The following is a 16,032-nucleotide window of genomic DNA, read 5'->3' on the forward strand; positions in this document are numbered from 1 at the left end:
AAGTACTTTTGATTTCCCCAGAAACATTATCCTCTATTTCAAAAATATATTACATTCCTAATAAGGAGAAGGGTAATGATAGAGGTGCTAGACTATCTGATATAAATATAGATGCAGAATTAACTGCATTTCTTGAAGCACCGACTGAAGAACAAATTGAATTCAGGGGAATTTTGTTAGTATCTTTTGTTCATGAAACAGATAGAGATTTAATTTTGAGAACGTTTCTTCGTAACAAGCTTTATTACAGACAAAAAGTATGGATTTATCCAGATATTACTAAAGATACACAAATTAGAAGAAAAGGTTTCATAGATATGATGCAGGAAGCAAAACTATTGGGAATTCAATTAACTGTGAGATATCCTTGTAAATGTATCTTTATGTATAAAGATAATAAGTGTGTTTTTTATGAGCCTTCACAATTAAGATCATTTATAGATAAATGCAAGGGTGAGACCGACAACATTTGACCATTTGAGGTTAAAGTAAATAAGAAGTTGTAAATTTCCTTTACTTATTAGTAAACAGGTTTTCTTCATTGATGATGATCCGGATAAATTCCTGAGATCCTTTATTACTTTATAAATAATGGTATACAGAAGTGTAGTTTACATAAATGGTAGCATTTTTACATTGTTTGAATGTTTATGGATTATATATGATGTAAACTTACTTTGTATGTAATAGAAAAATTTCTCATAAATAAAGAATTAAAAAAAATATATAATTAGGTTGGGTAATTTCACATCTCTCATTATTTAGACTTGATGGGATGATTCATCATTCCAAATACAAAATTCTCTTAATATATAATCCCACGATTAAAGTAATCTATATTGAAACATGTGGTATTTAGAAACTTAGACAAATTACAACGCTGTGTATGACAATGTTTTCATATATTCAGAATATGAGTTTAAGGACCGTCATATCACCCACACTGCTCACAAGTTAAACTTGTATTTCATGCACTTCATTGGGGTCACTTTTAATCATTGGTCCGAGTAGCTAGCATCTAAAACGTCAAAGGTCAATTTTTGGTTTTTTTGTATAATTTTTTGCTATATATTAAAAGGTATCAACTTCCCTTATTCGTAGCTGTCGGGGTCACTCGTCCGACGTGCGCGTTTCGCAACACAGGCTGCTTCAGAGACATCCGTTTAGACTCTCCTGATCCAGCACGCCCCTCTTGATTCATTCATGGGGACATAGGCAGATCTTTAAGCGGTGCCAATTCATGCAAGAAACTTGAGCGATGCTGCAGGTCCGTCAATTTTTAGAACCCGACGCCATTTCCCCGCTTAGAGTTTTTAGCGGTCATTACCGCTGTGTATGACATTGTCATACACAGCGTTGTAATTTGTCTATGATTCATCATTCCCCCATCAGGTCTTTAGCCTGGCTGCTGAGAGGATAGTATTAAATTCCCTTAATCCAATGCTTCCCAAATTTTATTCTGCAGCACACCTAGTACCTTCCCCATCATCACTTTCTTTAATCTCTCTATCTCTCTCTCCCCCCCCCCCCCCCCACCTTGCTGGTAACATCACCTTCTCTTCTCTTTTCTCTTCTTCTACTCCCTAGCATCATCACCTTTTCCTCCCTTCCCTATTCCCACTTCTCCTCAGGTTCACAATTATATTCTCTTCTCTCTCCTCTGGCAGAATCATTTATTATTTATTTAGAAAATGTTTATATTCCACCTTTAACGACAGAACGTGCCAAGCGGATTACAATTAAGGTTAACATGATAAAATACAAACATACATAAATCAGAATTAAAACACATAAAAATGATAAAACAAATCAATAAATATAAAATACAAACTTCATCAAAATATTCCTGCTAAACAATATTAAACTGCACTGAATTTACCAGTCAAACGCCTGAGCAAATAGGTATGCCTTGACCTGTTTCTAAATAAAGTAATATTAATATTATGTAAGGCCAAAGGTAAAAAATTTCCATAGTTCAAGCCCTGCTACCGAGAAGGATCTTGACCGTGTCTCATTCAAGTGAGAATTTTTAATAAATTCTTATCAGACCTCAACACGCGACCAGGCGTGTAAATCTGCAAAGAATTTGCTAAATAAAATGGGACCAGCCAATGTTAGCATTTTATTTTATTTTTTTAAATTCTTTATTTATATATTTTCAAATTAAAAATGCTACAGTAACATTCATTAAGTATATTCAAAGAATTGAAAATAAATCTCATTTATCATAAAACTATTATTACCATCATGGTTAAATAAAGCAAACATTTCCCAACTGTATCTTCCTTCTCTTTATGTAATATAACATTTGTAAAATCAAACATTTGTAATTAAATTTAACTTTTAGGAAATATCGAGCATTGCTGAGACTCAGAAATTTCCAAGGAGAAACCATAATTGAAATAAAATCTTAGATAGACATTTACATAGCTTCACAACTGTTGTTCCTATTTCATACCCTATTCATTTGAAACCATTGGGGATGACGTGACTGGTACTTGTGCCTCCAAAAATTGCTGAAGTTGTTCTATTTGAAGAAAAACAAACATTTGTTTACCTCGCTTTATCTCACATTTACATGGGTAACGCAAAAAAAAAAAGAATAACCCAAAGACTGAACTTTTTTGTCTTGTAGCTAGAAATTCTTTCCTTCTAGTCCTAGTTATAGGAGCTAGATCCGGATACATTTTCACTGTTTGACCATAAAACTGTATTGGAAATTTCTGGAAATATCTACGCATAACTTTATTCACATCTTGTGATGTTATAAATGAAACTATTAATGTATTCCTGTCTAAAACATCTGTACTTGAGTTTTCGAGAAACATAGTTAAATTGGCAGGTATTGTTTGTGGAATAGAACCTTTTCTTTCTAATGGAAAACATGTGTTAATTGAAGGAATATCTTTATCTGTAAACATTAAGACTTCTTTAAGAAACCTTTTTAAGGTTACAAATGAAATTTCTCCTGCCAATTTAGGGAAATTTAATATTCTGATGTTAAGATGTCTAATTCTGTTTTCAATTATTTCCAAACGTTAATTGATCTTTCACTATTACTGCATTTATTTTCTGACAAGTTTTAATAGCTTTCTCATTTTCATTCACTTTAACTACAATATCATTCATTTGTATTATTCACCTTTATTTGAAAATTAGAGGAAACATCTATTTTATTCTCAAGCCTATTTATGGCCTAGTCTCAAGCGTAACCGTTTCCGGTCTTATAACAACAAGTGGTGGTTGACTTATTTGATCTGGGGACTTTTGTTCTTGTTCTTTAATTCCTCCTCCGGATGTTTCACAAATTGTTGTAGGTGATCTCACCACTTCAACAGAGTATTTTTCCCCAGATACAATCTCAGAGAGTGCTCCCACTGACCCAAACATTCTACCCTCTTCCTGAGGGGATGGTTGGGCCACTTCTTCTCCTGAGCCATGTTATGCAGGAGGTAAACACAAATTAGGGCTTAAGGATGCCTCTTCCGGGGTGGGCTCCCGTTCTCCTCCAGAGGATCCACCAATAGTCTCCAGCAGCCTTATTTTCCAGTTGTGTTAAGAAGCAATTGATATCCAGTTGAGTTAATGCAGGTAAGGGTTCTGTAGAAAACCCCCTTATTTTCCCTTTTCTCTTAGGTGGCATAATCAGAATTCAAAATTTTCCTTTAACTGCGATGTTCCTCAACACTATGCCGTTTCTTCTCAGCTCCAGAGAGAATTATTAGCCCCAAACAAGAGAAAACCTTGGAAATTTAAATTTCAAGCCACCCCGAGCTACTCCAAGTGAAGCAGAACAAAACCGCGCACCCCTTAGGCGGTGCGCTGGCAGCAGCGGTGCGCCGCAGGAGTGCCTGGTCTTAACGCTCCTCTGGCCCCTCCCTTTGACTTTGGGTGCTCAGCACTCAGGTCCCGCTAGGTAGGTAATTATCCAGGAAAAGAAAGTCTTCTCAAGAGAAAATCCACAAACTATCTCTGGTTGCTCTCTAGCATTTTATAAATCAGAACTAACATCTTAAATTTAATTATCTTCCCTCTCACTTGAATTCCAGTCCACCCCCTGGCATCAGCATCACCATCCATTTTCCCTATCCCCTTGCATCATAGTCATCTTGCCTCTCCTTCCTCCCCCTGCATCATCATCACATTCCGTCTCCCTCTTCTTCTACCTCTATTATCCACCATTTGGTATCATTATAAACTTCCATCTTCCTCCACCTTTCTCCCTCCCTCCCTGGCATCATCATTACCTTCCCTCTTTCCTACTGCTTGGCACATCATCACCTTCGATTCCCTTTCCTTCCCCTCCCCTCATTATCATAATCTCTTCCCTCTCCCCTGGCATTATCTTCTTCCCTTCCCTCCCTTCTCCCCCACCTCCTGGCATCATCACCTCTCTACTCCACTCCCTGGCATTATCATCATCTTTCCTCTCCTTCCACCCCCTGGTATCATCATTATTTTTCCTCTCCTTCCACCTCTCCCCCACCTCCCTGGCATGATCACCTTTCCACTCCCTCCACCTCTCCACTCTACTCCCTGGCATCAACGCCACCTTCCCTCTCCCTCCATCCTCTGTTATCATCTTCCCTCTTCCTCTACCCCGTGGCATCATCATCACCACCTTGCCTCTCCTTCCACCTCTGACTTCTCTTCTCTTCTATCCCCATGGCATGATCACCTTCCCTTCCCTCTCCCCCAAGGCACAATGTAGCCTCTTTCCTCCCCCGCCCCTTCCTTTTCCTGGAATGACAGAAGTCTGTGAGCAGGCTTACCTAGTGCTGATTCTTCCTCTTCTGCCAGCTTCTCTTTACAATTGGCACTGCATGGGGCCATCAGATCTGGCAAAACTACAGGGCCATGTTCAGTTTCTATTGCAGAGGAGAGCCAGGAGAAGGGGGGGAAGCAGGGAGCAACTGCAGATAAGCCTTTGCTGATAGGAGGACATCCTGCAGGCCAGGAGGAAAAGAGAAAATGATGAGTGCAGCCGTGCCAGACCTGACCTTCAGCCATGGCATGCTAGTGTTCCGTGATACATCGCTTGGGATACGCTTCTATATCTATCTGAGGATGTGTCTCGTATTTTTCTGACTTCTGTGAAGGATTCCACAAGGAAATCGTATGGTTTAAAATGGAGGAGTTCATCTTTTGGTGAGAGGGGAAAGGCACTATATACCTCTTTTCAACCACACATACTGCTTGAATGCCTTCTATGTCCATCAGAATCTAGTCTGAAGACTAACTCTGTTAGGGTTCATCTCAGTGCAATTAGCACTTATTACCATCATGTAAAAGGTAAACCCATCTTTATGCAGCCTTTAGTTGTTTAGTTTAAGTGGGGTTTGCTTCAATTGGAGCCTCTTGTCAAGCCTCCCTCTGTTTCATAGGATCTGTGTGGTACTGATCCATTTGGTGAAAGCTTCCTTTGAGCCACTGGACTTCTGTGAGCTAAAGTATCTGATCTTTGAAGGTCATATATTTGGTGGGGTCACTTTGACCCACAGAGTCAATGAGCTCCAGGCCTCATTGACTTTAACCCCCTTATTTTAATTTTTTTTTAACAGGATGGTTCTGCGCATGTAGCCTCAGTTTGAAGGTAGAGTTTGATTTCCATCTTAACCAGTCAGTCATTCTTACTACATTTTCCCCAGGCCATGTTTGTTTATTTTCAAATTTATCAACTGCCTGTATCACTGAGGCTACAAAACAATGTACAGATTACAGAATAAAAAATGGTTAAACTATACAAACTCACAGCTAATAAATCTCAGGAATCAAAAGCTTTCATAAACCAAGCTTTGCAGTGTTACCACAAACAGAGATCATCCAACAATCTAAGGGCCTGAGGTGAGGTATTCAAGAAGGAAGGACCTAAACAAGAAAAAGCTCAGTATTGTGTGACTATCAGCTTAATACTGAAGGAGTTCGATTCCATGAACCCCTGAAGACTGCACAGCTGTGACGCCTCTCGTCTCATCATGCTGCAGTGAAACGCACAGCCATCTTGATTTACTAACATTTGCAACGCAAACGGAACCTAATACGTAATGACGTACTTACGCACTAACGTTTAGTGAACGTGACTCCATTTTGGATTCATATTTTGTATTGTATTAATACGAACGCCGTCGCAAATGTCTAACCCGTCAATTAAATGACGAAACAATAGTCTGATCATAAGCTACACCTACTAGAAACCACGCTAGCTATTGCTTGTTCAGCAGTTTGTAAAATGTTTGTTCAGCAAAACCAGAACGCATGTGTGAAAGATAAGAACTGTAAAGTGTATAAAGGTTTGCTCCGAAGGGGGCGTGGCATGCAGTTGTACTAAGCCGTTGTCTTAGCTGCATCTTGCTGGCAATAAAAGTCTATCTTTACGGATCAGTTGTCTGGACCTCCTTACTGACTAAAAAGAGACGGTTACATTTGGCGAGCCAGCCAGGAGGTACCGGAGACGCTATTTTAGCTCTCCAGAAGGTCCGGTAGTTTGGAGGCGGAGCAGTCCCCCAGACATACCTGGTGAGTGGCCACCGCTGAGTTCAGCGATCAGGTTTCTGAGGGGATCGTTCCACAGAAATTCTGCCGGGACCTCTGGGTTGATGATCCGGGAAGAAGGCTTCCACGACGATCGGAAGACCCCTGCAGGCGAGTATTATGGGTATATGGAAATAAGTAAAGACTAGCTAGCAAAGGAAATAGCCCGGTCTTTTTCTGGCGGACCGAGGGGGCCTTGATCACACCCCACGCAGTGTGTTAGTAGGAATTACATTCCGAAGACCACGCGGATGATATGTATGGAAATAATAAGTAAACGTATACGATAGTGGGAATAGGTTTCTTGTTGTGTGAAAGAGAGTGAATGGCCTCGCAGTTCTAGACCGGGCGACCGCGTTCTAGTTGGGGCAAGTGTGACCCTTTTGTGTCTAACGGATAAGGACCCCTTACCTATCCGTTTTCCTTTCCCTCCCTTGTCTGTGAATTCTATCCTAATGGGAGGGAGCGGGTCGACTCCGTTAAAAGTCATGACGGAACACTATAGCGAAGTGTTCGATGAACATAAATGTACAAAACCCGGAATGATTCAACGATGCACCCATAAATGGCCCGGTTTCTGTGTAAATTGGCCTCCAACAGGAACTTTTAATTTCCAAATGGCCACACGGGTCCATAAAATAGTCATACGAGAAGGAAACCCGGGTTGCCCTGAGGATATACCATACATAACCGCGTGGATCGCAGTTATTGAAAATCCTCCATCATGGGCAAGGAAACTAGTGGAGGGAGCCGCCCTCATAATGGTGACTCAAGCATGTAAGATGGGAGACCGGAAATCCCCAAACCGGAAGAGAAAGGGCAAGGCGGCCATATTGGACCCTACAGAGCATGCGTCATCTGAGGCGGCCATATTTGTAGTACAAGGGAATCCACGGACTCCAGAAAAAAAAATTAAACCCCTGCCGCCCGCAGCATTGCCCGACGCTGAAAATATTTTGCCGCCGCCATATGCCCCTAGTTATCCCCCCACATATCCCACGCCACCAAGCCCCCCAGTTCCCTCCAATGCGCAAGCTGATCCAAGAATGGCACTAGCTTATGAAGAACGACCCGAAACGGCGATCGCGAAGGAAGAAGGCGGCGGCGAGTCATCCGTGTCAGACGGAACTCGCAGTAAGACCCAAGCCGCAGCTAGTTTGCAATTACCAATCAGGGAAACATCAACTGTTGTTCCTGTAGTCCCAACTGAAGAAAACGAGCATCGTACTACGCAAACAATAAGATTATTTACCTACATACCTTTCACATCCAGCGATCTTTTTAATTGGAAACAGCTGGGACCATCATACGCTGAAAAACCAGAACAGATGATAGACTTTTTACGAGGCATTTTCGCCGCCCATAATCCTAACTGGGCTGACATTCGGCACCTAGCCTCCATTCTTTTCACCACTGAAGAACGCCGACAGATACAATTAAACATGGAAGAGGCAGCTCGATTAGGAGCCGGATCAGACGGACGTCCCGAAGACGTAGTAAGAGACTTAGCCCCGACTGCGGATCCTAACTGGGATTTCCAGACCGCGGCAGGGCGGGTGCGCATTACCGCCTATCAGACCGCATTTCTTGAAGCTTTAAAGAAAGGGAAGCAGAAAGTTGTAAACATGGGAAAAGTCCAAGACGTGGTGCAGAAGAGAGATGAGTCCCCCGGAAACTTTCTGGAGCGATTAATGGACGCGTACCGTCAAAACAGCCCGTTTGATCCAGAGGATCCCAAATATCAATCCATCATAGTGATGAGCTTCGTTAGCCAGTCCTGCCCAGACATTCGCCGGAAGTTGCAAAAGCAGGAAGGGTTCGAGGGCATGAATATCAGCCAATTAAAAGTAATGGCTGATAAAGTGTATGTAAACCGAGAACCGGATGGAGACAGCAAGGAAAAGAAAGAAACCAGAAAGTTAAGAGAACGTGTTAGTTTGTTAGCCGCAGCGTTGGAAGAAACTAATTTCGGGAACCCGTCTAGGCAGTATCACGGGTATCCCGGATTCCGAGGAAGAGGCAGACCACCCTCAAGAGGGCTGCCAAGAGGACGAGCGAATAGAGGAGGAGTGGTTAGAGGTGGAAGAATGCCATTGGGAACCAACCAATGCGCATATTGTAAACAAGAAGGGCATTGGAAGTCTGAGTGTCCGGTGCCCCTGCAAGCAAAGCAGGAAGAATATACGCCGCCCAAATCTAAAGAAACGGAATGGCAGATGACTGTAGGTGAAACTTCCGGCGAGGATAGTGAAGCATGACTAGATAGGGGAACTCTTCCCATAGACCCCCTAGTGGAGATAAAAGTGGGGGCTGAAACGTTCAAAGGGCTGTTGGATATGGGGGCTCAACGATCTGTGATGACCACAGCCATCACCACGCCTACTTCAAAAAACATATCTATAGTCGGGGCTTCCGGAAAACCACTAACTGCTCCCTTCCTTCAGAAACGGCAGGTTACAATAGGAGGACAATTAGTGTCCCATCAATTCCTCTACGTGCCAGGGTGCCCAGTACCTCTCATAGGAAGAGACCTCCTATGTAAATTAAGGGCTACCTTGCAGTTCGAACCTACCGGTGAAATCAAGGCATCCTTTGCCAATAGTCCAGTTTCCCTTATATGTCCACTACAAGAGGAATGGAGACTACATCTCCCCGTCCTTGAACAAATCACTCTGCATCGATATGAAGGGGACGCCCCTCTTAATGAACAACGCAGACAACTGATGGATAGTGTGCCCCAAGTATGGTCCGAGCAGAACCCGGGAGGAATAGCTATCGACGCTACCCCCCATATGGATAGAGATGAAGCAGAATGCACAGGTGATTAATCAACCTCAATACCCCATTCCATATATGGCCAGAGAAGGAATTGAAGTACACCTGCAGAGACTGTATGATTTGGGAATTCTCAGGCGAATCCGATCTGCTTGGAACACCCCTCTACTGCCCGTAAAGAAACCCGGTTCTTCTGATTACCGACCTGTACAAGATTTACGGAAAGTGAACAATCAAGTAGCAGATCTAGTAGCCCTCGTACCAAATCCATACTCGATCTTGGCTCAAGTTTCCCCTATATCCAAGTGGTACAGTGTCATTGACCTCAAAGATGCTTTCTTCTCCGTTCCAGTAGCAGAAGAATGCCAGAAGATCTTTGCCTTCACATGGGAAAATGCACAAACTGGAATCAAGCAGCAGTACACATGGACTCGCTTACCGCAAGGATTTAAGCACTCACCCACGATGTTCGGGGAGCAACTGGCAAAAGACTTGAAGATGTACCAAGTCACGTATGGGCCAGTAATACAGTATGTGGATGACCTTCTGTTGTTTCGTGAAACGTATCACGAATGTGCAGTAGCCACTCTCCACTTACTAAAGACGTTGTACTCAAAAGGATACCGTGCAAGTAAAAAGAAGGTGCAAATTTGTGAATTGGAAGTAGAATACCTGGGCTTCCAAATCCGGGAAGGTACCCGTTGCCTTGGAATATCCCGTACCAGTTCAATACGAGGTCAACCTGTACCCACTTGCAAGAAAGAGCTCCGAGCGTTCCTTGGAGCTGCAGGATACTGTAGGCTGTGGATCGCTAACTACGCTGTTATTGCCCAGTCCCTGTACGACAAGCTGCGGGGAAAGGAGGCAGAATCTCAGCCTTTTCAGTGGGAAACCCATGAATTGACAAGTTTACAACAATTAAAAGATGCCTTGATTGAACCCCCTGCTCTAGGGTTACCAGATGTAATGAAACCATTTCATCTATTCGTCGATGAAAAGAAAGGCATGGCCATTGGGGTATTGACTCAAACTCTAGGCTCATGGGAGAGACCTGTTGCATATCTGTCAAAAGGAATGGACAATGTAGCAAAAGGATGGCCAGGTTGTCTTCGAAGCATTGCGGCTGCATGCTTACTAATTCCAGAAGCGGTCAAATTAACTTTTGGACAAATCTTGAATGTAACGACCCCCCATACCATTCAAGGACTGCTAGAAACTCATGGACCAAAATGGATGACTAATTCACGTCTTGTAAAGTATCAAGCTCTGCTATGTGAAACTCCTGAAATTCAAATACAGGACAGCAAAAACTTGAACCCGGCCACTCTTATGCCGGCACCTGAACCCGTCGCACATGACTGTGAGGAGGTCATGACTACAATACATTCCAGCAGACCAGACTTGAGAGATCAACCATGGCAAGGAGCGTGGACACTGTTTACTGATGGGAGCAGCCAAGTTATTGATGGAATTCGAGTTGCTGGGTATGCTGTGGTTTCTGAAGACGACATTATTGAAGCTGAGCCCCTACCTCCTGGGACATCAGCCCAAAAAGCTGAACTAATTGCTCTCGCTCGAGCTTTACAATTGGCAGAGGGACAGACTGTGAATATTTATACAGATTCCAAATATGCTTTCCTCACAATCCAAGTACATGGAGCCCTATATAAGGAGCGAGGGTTTCTAACAGCTGAAGGAAAGCAATTGGCTAATGCGCTTGAAATACATCAATTGCTAAATGCTGTATGGGCACCACAAAAGGTAGCTGTCATGCATTGTAAAGCCCATACTGGAAAGTCAGATCCCGTTGCAAAAGGAAACCAATGGGCAGACAAAGCAGCGAAAGAAGCAGCCCGTGCCCATTTAGTATCAATCCCAACTACAACATGTCCACTTCTGCAATTCCCAACAGAAACTCCTACCTATTCGACAGAGGAGAATGATTGGGCACAGGCTGAACAGATCCACAATCAAGATGGCTGGTGGATTCTGCAAGATAACAGAGTATGGATACCAGAAACATTAGCTTGGACTATTGTCAAGGAAGCACATAACAAAACCCATCTCGGACGAGATGCACTAATAAAGTTGCTGGGAAAAACGTACTACATCAATAAAATCGTCCAATTAACAAAGCATGCAATCAGCCAATGTGTCACGTGTGCCAAAAACAATCCTAGAAGTGGACCTGGTCCATCACCCGGACATATTCTAAGAGGAACTACACCATTTCAAGTTTGCCAAGTCGACTTCACTCACATGACTCCGTCCAAAGGCTACAAAGCAATGCTGGTGGCTGTCTGCACCTATACCGGATGGATCGAAGCCACACCAACACGAACTGAAACCTCCAAAGAAGTTGCGTCCCTGCTCCTTCACCAAATCTTACCACGCTACGGATTACCAAGACAAATCAATTCAGACAATGGACCAGCATTCACCAGCGATGTTATCCAGAGATTAAGTAAAATTCTCGGTATCACATGGCATTTGCACTGCGCATGGCGACCGCAGAGCAGTGGATCTGTTGAACGAGCTAACAGAACTTTGAAAAATCAGATAGCTAAACTATGTCAAGAAACAAAGACCAAATGGCCAGACATCCTACCCTTAGCCTTGCTACATATCAGATGTAGTCCAAAACGATCTGGGCTAACACCGTATGAGATGATGTATGCAAGACCTCCACCTCTCCCTTCTTTTCCTGAATCACTGCAGATACAAGGGGAGTTATCACTCAGTAATCAGCTCAAAGGACTATATAACACAGTCATTGCGATTCAGGACTATACATGTGACGTTGAGCCATTAGTTCTGTTAACCCCAGTTCATCCATTCCAAGTTGGAAATTCTGTATGGATCAAGGACTGGGATGAATCCGATTTCCTTAAACCACGTTGGAAGGGTCCATACACAGTACTACTCACCACTCCTACTGCTGTAAAGGTCTCTGGATGTCCTTCCTGGATTCACTGGACTCGTTTAAAACCTGCTGCCTCCAGTTGGCAAGTCTCCAGGATTGGAGACCACAAATTAAAGTTCACTCAAAACAGGCAACAAGATAGTCCAGATTAGATGATTATAGTACTTTGCTAAAGAGTACTAACATATACATTTTTTCTTCCTTTCAGAATTAATCTACTGAACTACTTACAACTCAAATCCAAAGTGTTTACCCTCAACTTCCAGCCATGAAAAACAGACTACTACAAGTTATTCTACTAATTTCCTGTTCTAGAGCTACATCTCTCGTTCTACCTCTAAGCAAGAACTGCACTGAATGTGTCAAGTTAATCCGTACCACTACTCCAGATGGGTTCCAGATTGTCTCTACCATTATACACCAATCCCAGCCACCCAGCTCATGTGCAACTCAGCCTGCGTGCTCATTGAATACTACTCAAGGATACCAGTCTTTTCACCGTTGCCTGCAAAATGACAAAGTCATTTGTCATACACCTACAACTCCCAAGTACTATAACATTACCCTGATTGCTGGATTACCAAAGAGCTATACCTCAACTATCATTCCGGAAGGAAAAGGCATCCTATACTACATCAACTCGACCAAAGTCCTTATCGGAGGAGAATCTACTGCTACCATAAACTTCGACGCCTGTGAAGCCATTGGAAAACACCCTAACGCCCTCCATTGCGGATCTAAGGCCTGGAAAAAGTCCTATGCTCACAACCACAAGTACCTTTGCCCTTACAATCGGGTGGCCAACCCATCTCATTGGCTACCATGTCAAGGAGACTTAATTTTATCAGGATGGGCTCTGGTATGTGACTATACAGGAGGAGGGTATCATGGCTGTCATGGAATTGGCAGGTTAACCGCAGTAGTTGGTAATACCATGTCCATACAATGGCCCATACGGGGTGAAGGATATCCCTGGCAAGACACTTGGGGCTTTGGAATTGATGGAACTGGGAAAGACCCCATGACTTATATAACAATTACCCAGCGTCGAGACAAACCTCGACCAATCATTCATCAGACTACTGTTGTGGGCTATCAGTCCTTCTTTGATGAAATATCCCACGCATCAGCAGAATTGAAACAACATGCATTCTCCAATCGCGCAAAAAATATGTTTGTCAATCTGGCTGAGAATATAGCTCTCTCCCTTGAAGTTAAAAATTGTTTTGTCTGCGGAGGAACGCACACCGGAGAACAATGGCCATGGGAAGCCAAAGAGGTCTTCCAAACCGATCTCAATCAATTGAACACGACTATAACTTACAAACGGAAACCACACCCATATGAATGGGCTCTCCAGACGGATGTCATTGGCAGACATTGCATATCTCGACAACATTCTCGAGTATATACTACCTCTGTTGGTAATTCCCCATGTACTGGGGTGCTTACTGCTAACCTAACCAAACAAACCTGGTGGCAAACTGAGAATTTGACAATGCCCACTACCATGTGGACTGACAAAATCCTCAACAAAACGTGGACTGCTGCTGGGGTGCCAACTACCCTCTTCGCTGCACCAGACGGCTACTACTTCGTTTGTGGCCGCCGGGCATATGAATTGCTACCACTCAACTGGTATGGCACCTGTTTCCTGGCCACCATACGACCAAGTTTCTTTCTCTTACCAATCACAGCGGGTGAAACATTAGGAGTACCTGTCTACAGCCCTATGAAGCCAAACAAGCGTCGCAGAAGTCCTAAAGTTTCTATTGGTGATTGGAAAGATCAGGAGTGGCCTCCTGAACGAATTGTACAATACTACGGCCCTGCCACATGGGCTGAAGATGGCTCCTATGGATATAGAACTCCAATATACATGTTAAATCGCATCATTCGCCTACAAGCAGTACTAGAACTTCTGACTAACGATTCTGCTATGGCCCTCAATATCCTTGCCAAACAAAACACCAGAATAATTACAGCTGTCTACCAAAATCGTTTAGCCTTGGACTACCTCCTAGCACAGGAAGGTGGTGTCTGTGGCAAATTTAATCTCTCCAATTGTTGTTTACAGATCGATGATAAGAGCAAAGTTATCGAAGAAATTACTGATCGAATGATCCGATTAGCTCATGTCCCTGTGCAGACTTGGACCGGTATCCTTGATTGGACTTCCTCACTACCAAATTGGCTTACTTCAATCCCCGGATTGAAGGACATTCTCTTTCCTCTTCTGTTTTTTATTCTAACTTGCATTCTGTTCCCTATTTGTTTACCTCTTATTTTCAGAAATCTACGATCCATGATTGAAACCATTGCTGATCGCAGGGCTGCAGCTCATGTTATGATGATCAATAAGTATGTGTCGATTTCCTCATTCCCTGATTCTGACGCATCTGACTCTGATGATATCTCTTTTGATTCTGATAACGATTATTTTGATACTAAACTCTAATCCCACCTAATTCAACGACAGGACCACTTTTGTTGCTAGGGTAAGCCGGGCTACAAAGGGGGTTGACGCCATTAGGGCCCATCCGTCTCAAACCCGTGAAGAAACCAACGACCTAGCAGCATCTTAGGGTCCACCTTGAAAGTTATTAGTATTAATTCTTGCTTCTCTTTTCAGTTACTTAACAGCTACAAGTGATACTTCCACTTTCCGTCGCCGTTGAAGTATCAAAGGGGGGAATGAAGGAGTTCGATTCCATGAACCCCTGAAGACTGCACAGCTGTGACGCCTCTCGTCTCATCATGCTGCAGTGAAACGCACAGCCATCTTGATTTACTAACATTTGCAACGCAAACGGAACCTAATACGTAATGACGTACTTACGCACTAACGTTTAGTGAACGTGACTCCATTTTGGATTCATATTTTGTATTGTATTAATACGAACGCCGTCGCAAATGTCTAACCCGTCAATTAAATGACGAAACAATAGTCTGATCATAAGCTACACCTACTAGAAACCACGCTAGCTATTGCTTGTTCAGCAGTTTGTAAAATGTTTGTTCAGCAAAACCAGAACGCATGTGTGAAAGATAAGAACTGTAAAGTGTATAAAGGTTTGCTCCGAAGGGGGCGTGGCATGCAGTTGTACTAAGCCGTTGTCTTAGCTGCATCTTGCTGGCAATAAAAGTCTATCTTTACGGATCAGTTGTCTGGACCTCCTTACTGACTAAAAAGAGACGGTTACAATACTATTTGGAATCTGAAGGGCTTTTTGAAGGTTAATTGTAAAGCCCTTGTTGGCTGGTACAGGAAATTAGATAACATGGATCACAATTATGGATATCTTAGACTAGACATAACAGCTTGTAATCTATCCTTTGGTAAAATGGAAGCCAATGAAAAAAGCTTTAAGCACTGACTGAATATGTTCATAAGGCTGAGTTCCAGTGATTAGCCTGGCTGCAGTGTTCTACACAAGCTGAAGTCTGTTTGTTTGTTTATTTGTTTAATTCTTTTTCTATACTGACGTTCATAAGTCATATCAAATCGGTTTACATTGGTATTTAGGAAGCTCAGCTAAAGGGGAATCACAGTAGTCTATGCAAGTTGGTATTACGTCTTGAATTAGGCCACATAAATCAGATCTATGTAAATATGGGTACAAGTAACAAATATTCCAAAGATGTAAGAAGCATGCCTTAACTGTACTGCTGATCTGTCCACAAAGATTAAAAAGTATTGTACAGTTTGGATTGCAAATTAGCCTTGGCTTTCTCTCTGGACTGGACTGATACCCTTAGAAATTATACTCGTTATTTTGTTTTATTTTGACCCCAGTGAACCC

At 42.8% G+C, this 16,032-nt stretch overlaps 1 protein-coding gene across 5 annotated transcripts in view; it reads left to right on the top strand.

The window, feature by feature from the left end:
* The window catches only part of TAF1B (TATA-box binding protein associated factor, RNA polymerase I subunit B), a 261,150-nt gene that overhangs the window by 37,482 nt on the left and 207,636 nt on the right, over positions 1-16,032 (top strand). Inside the window, exon 2 of one of the 5 annotated variants that reach the window (XM_029595849.1) lies at positions 12,438-15,026. The exons of the other annotated variants lie outside the window; for them this stretch is intronic. Within the exon in view, the coding sequence (XP_029451709.1) occupies positions 12,498-14,687 (2,190 nt within the window). The 5' untranslated portion in view covers positions 12,438-12,497 and the 3' untranslated portion in view covers positions 14,688-15,026. Of the gene's footprint in view, positions 1-12,437; positions 15,027-16,032 lie in introns of those variants that run through there. 5 annotated transcript variants of the gene reach the window in all.

The sequence above is a fragment of the Rhinatrema bivittatum genome, chromosome 3 (genome assembly GCF_901001135.1).
Source record: "Rhinatrema bivittatum chromosome 3, aRhiBiv1.1, whole genome shotgun sequence".
Lineage (NCBI taxonomy): Eukaryota > Metazoa > Chordata > Amphibia > Gymnophiona > Rhinatrematidae > Rhinatrema > Rhinatrema bivittatum.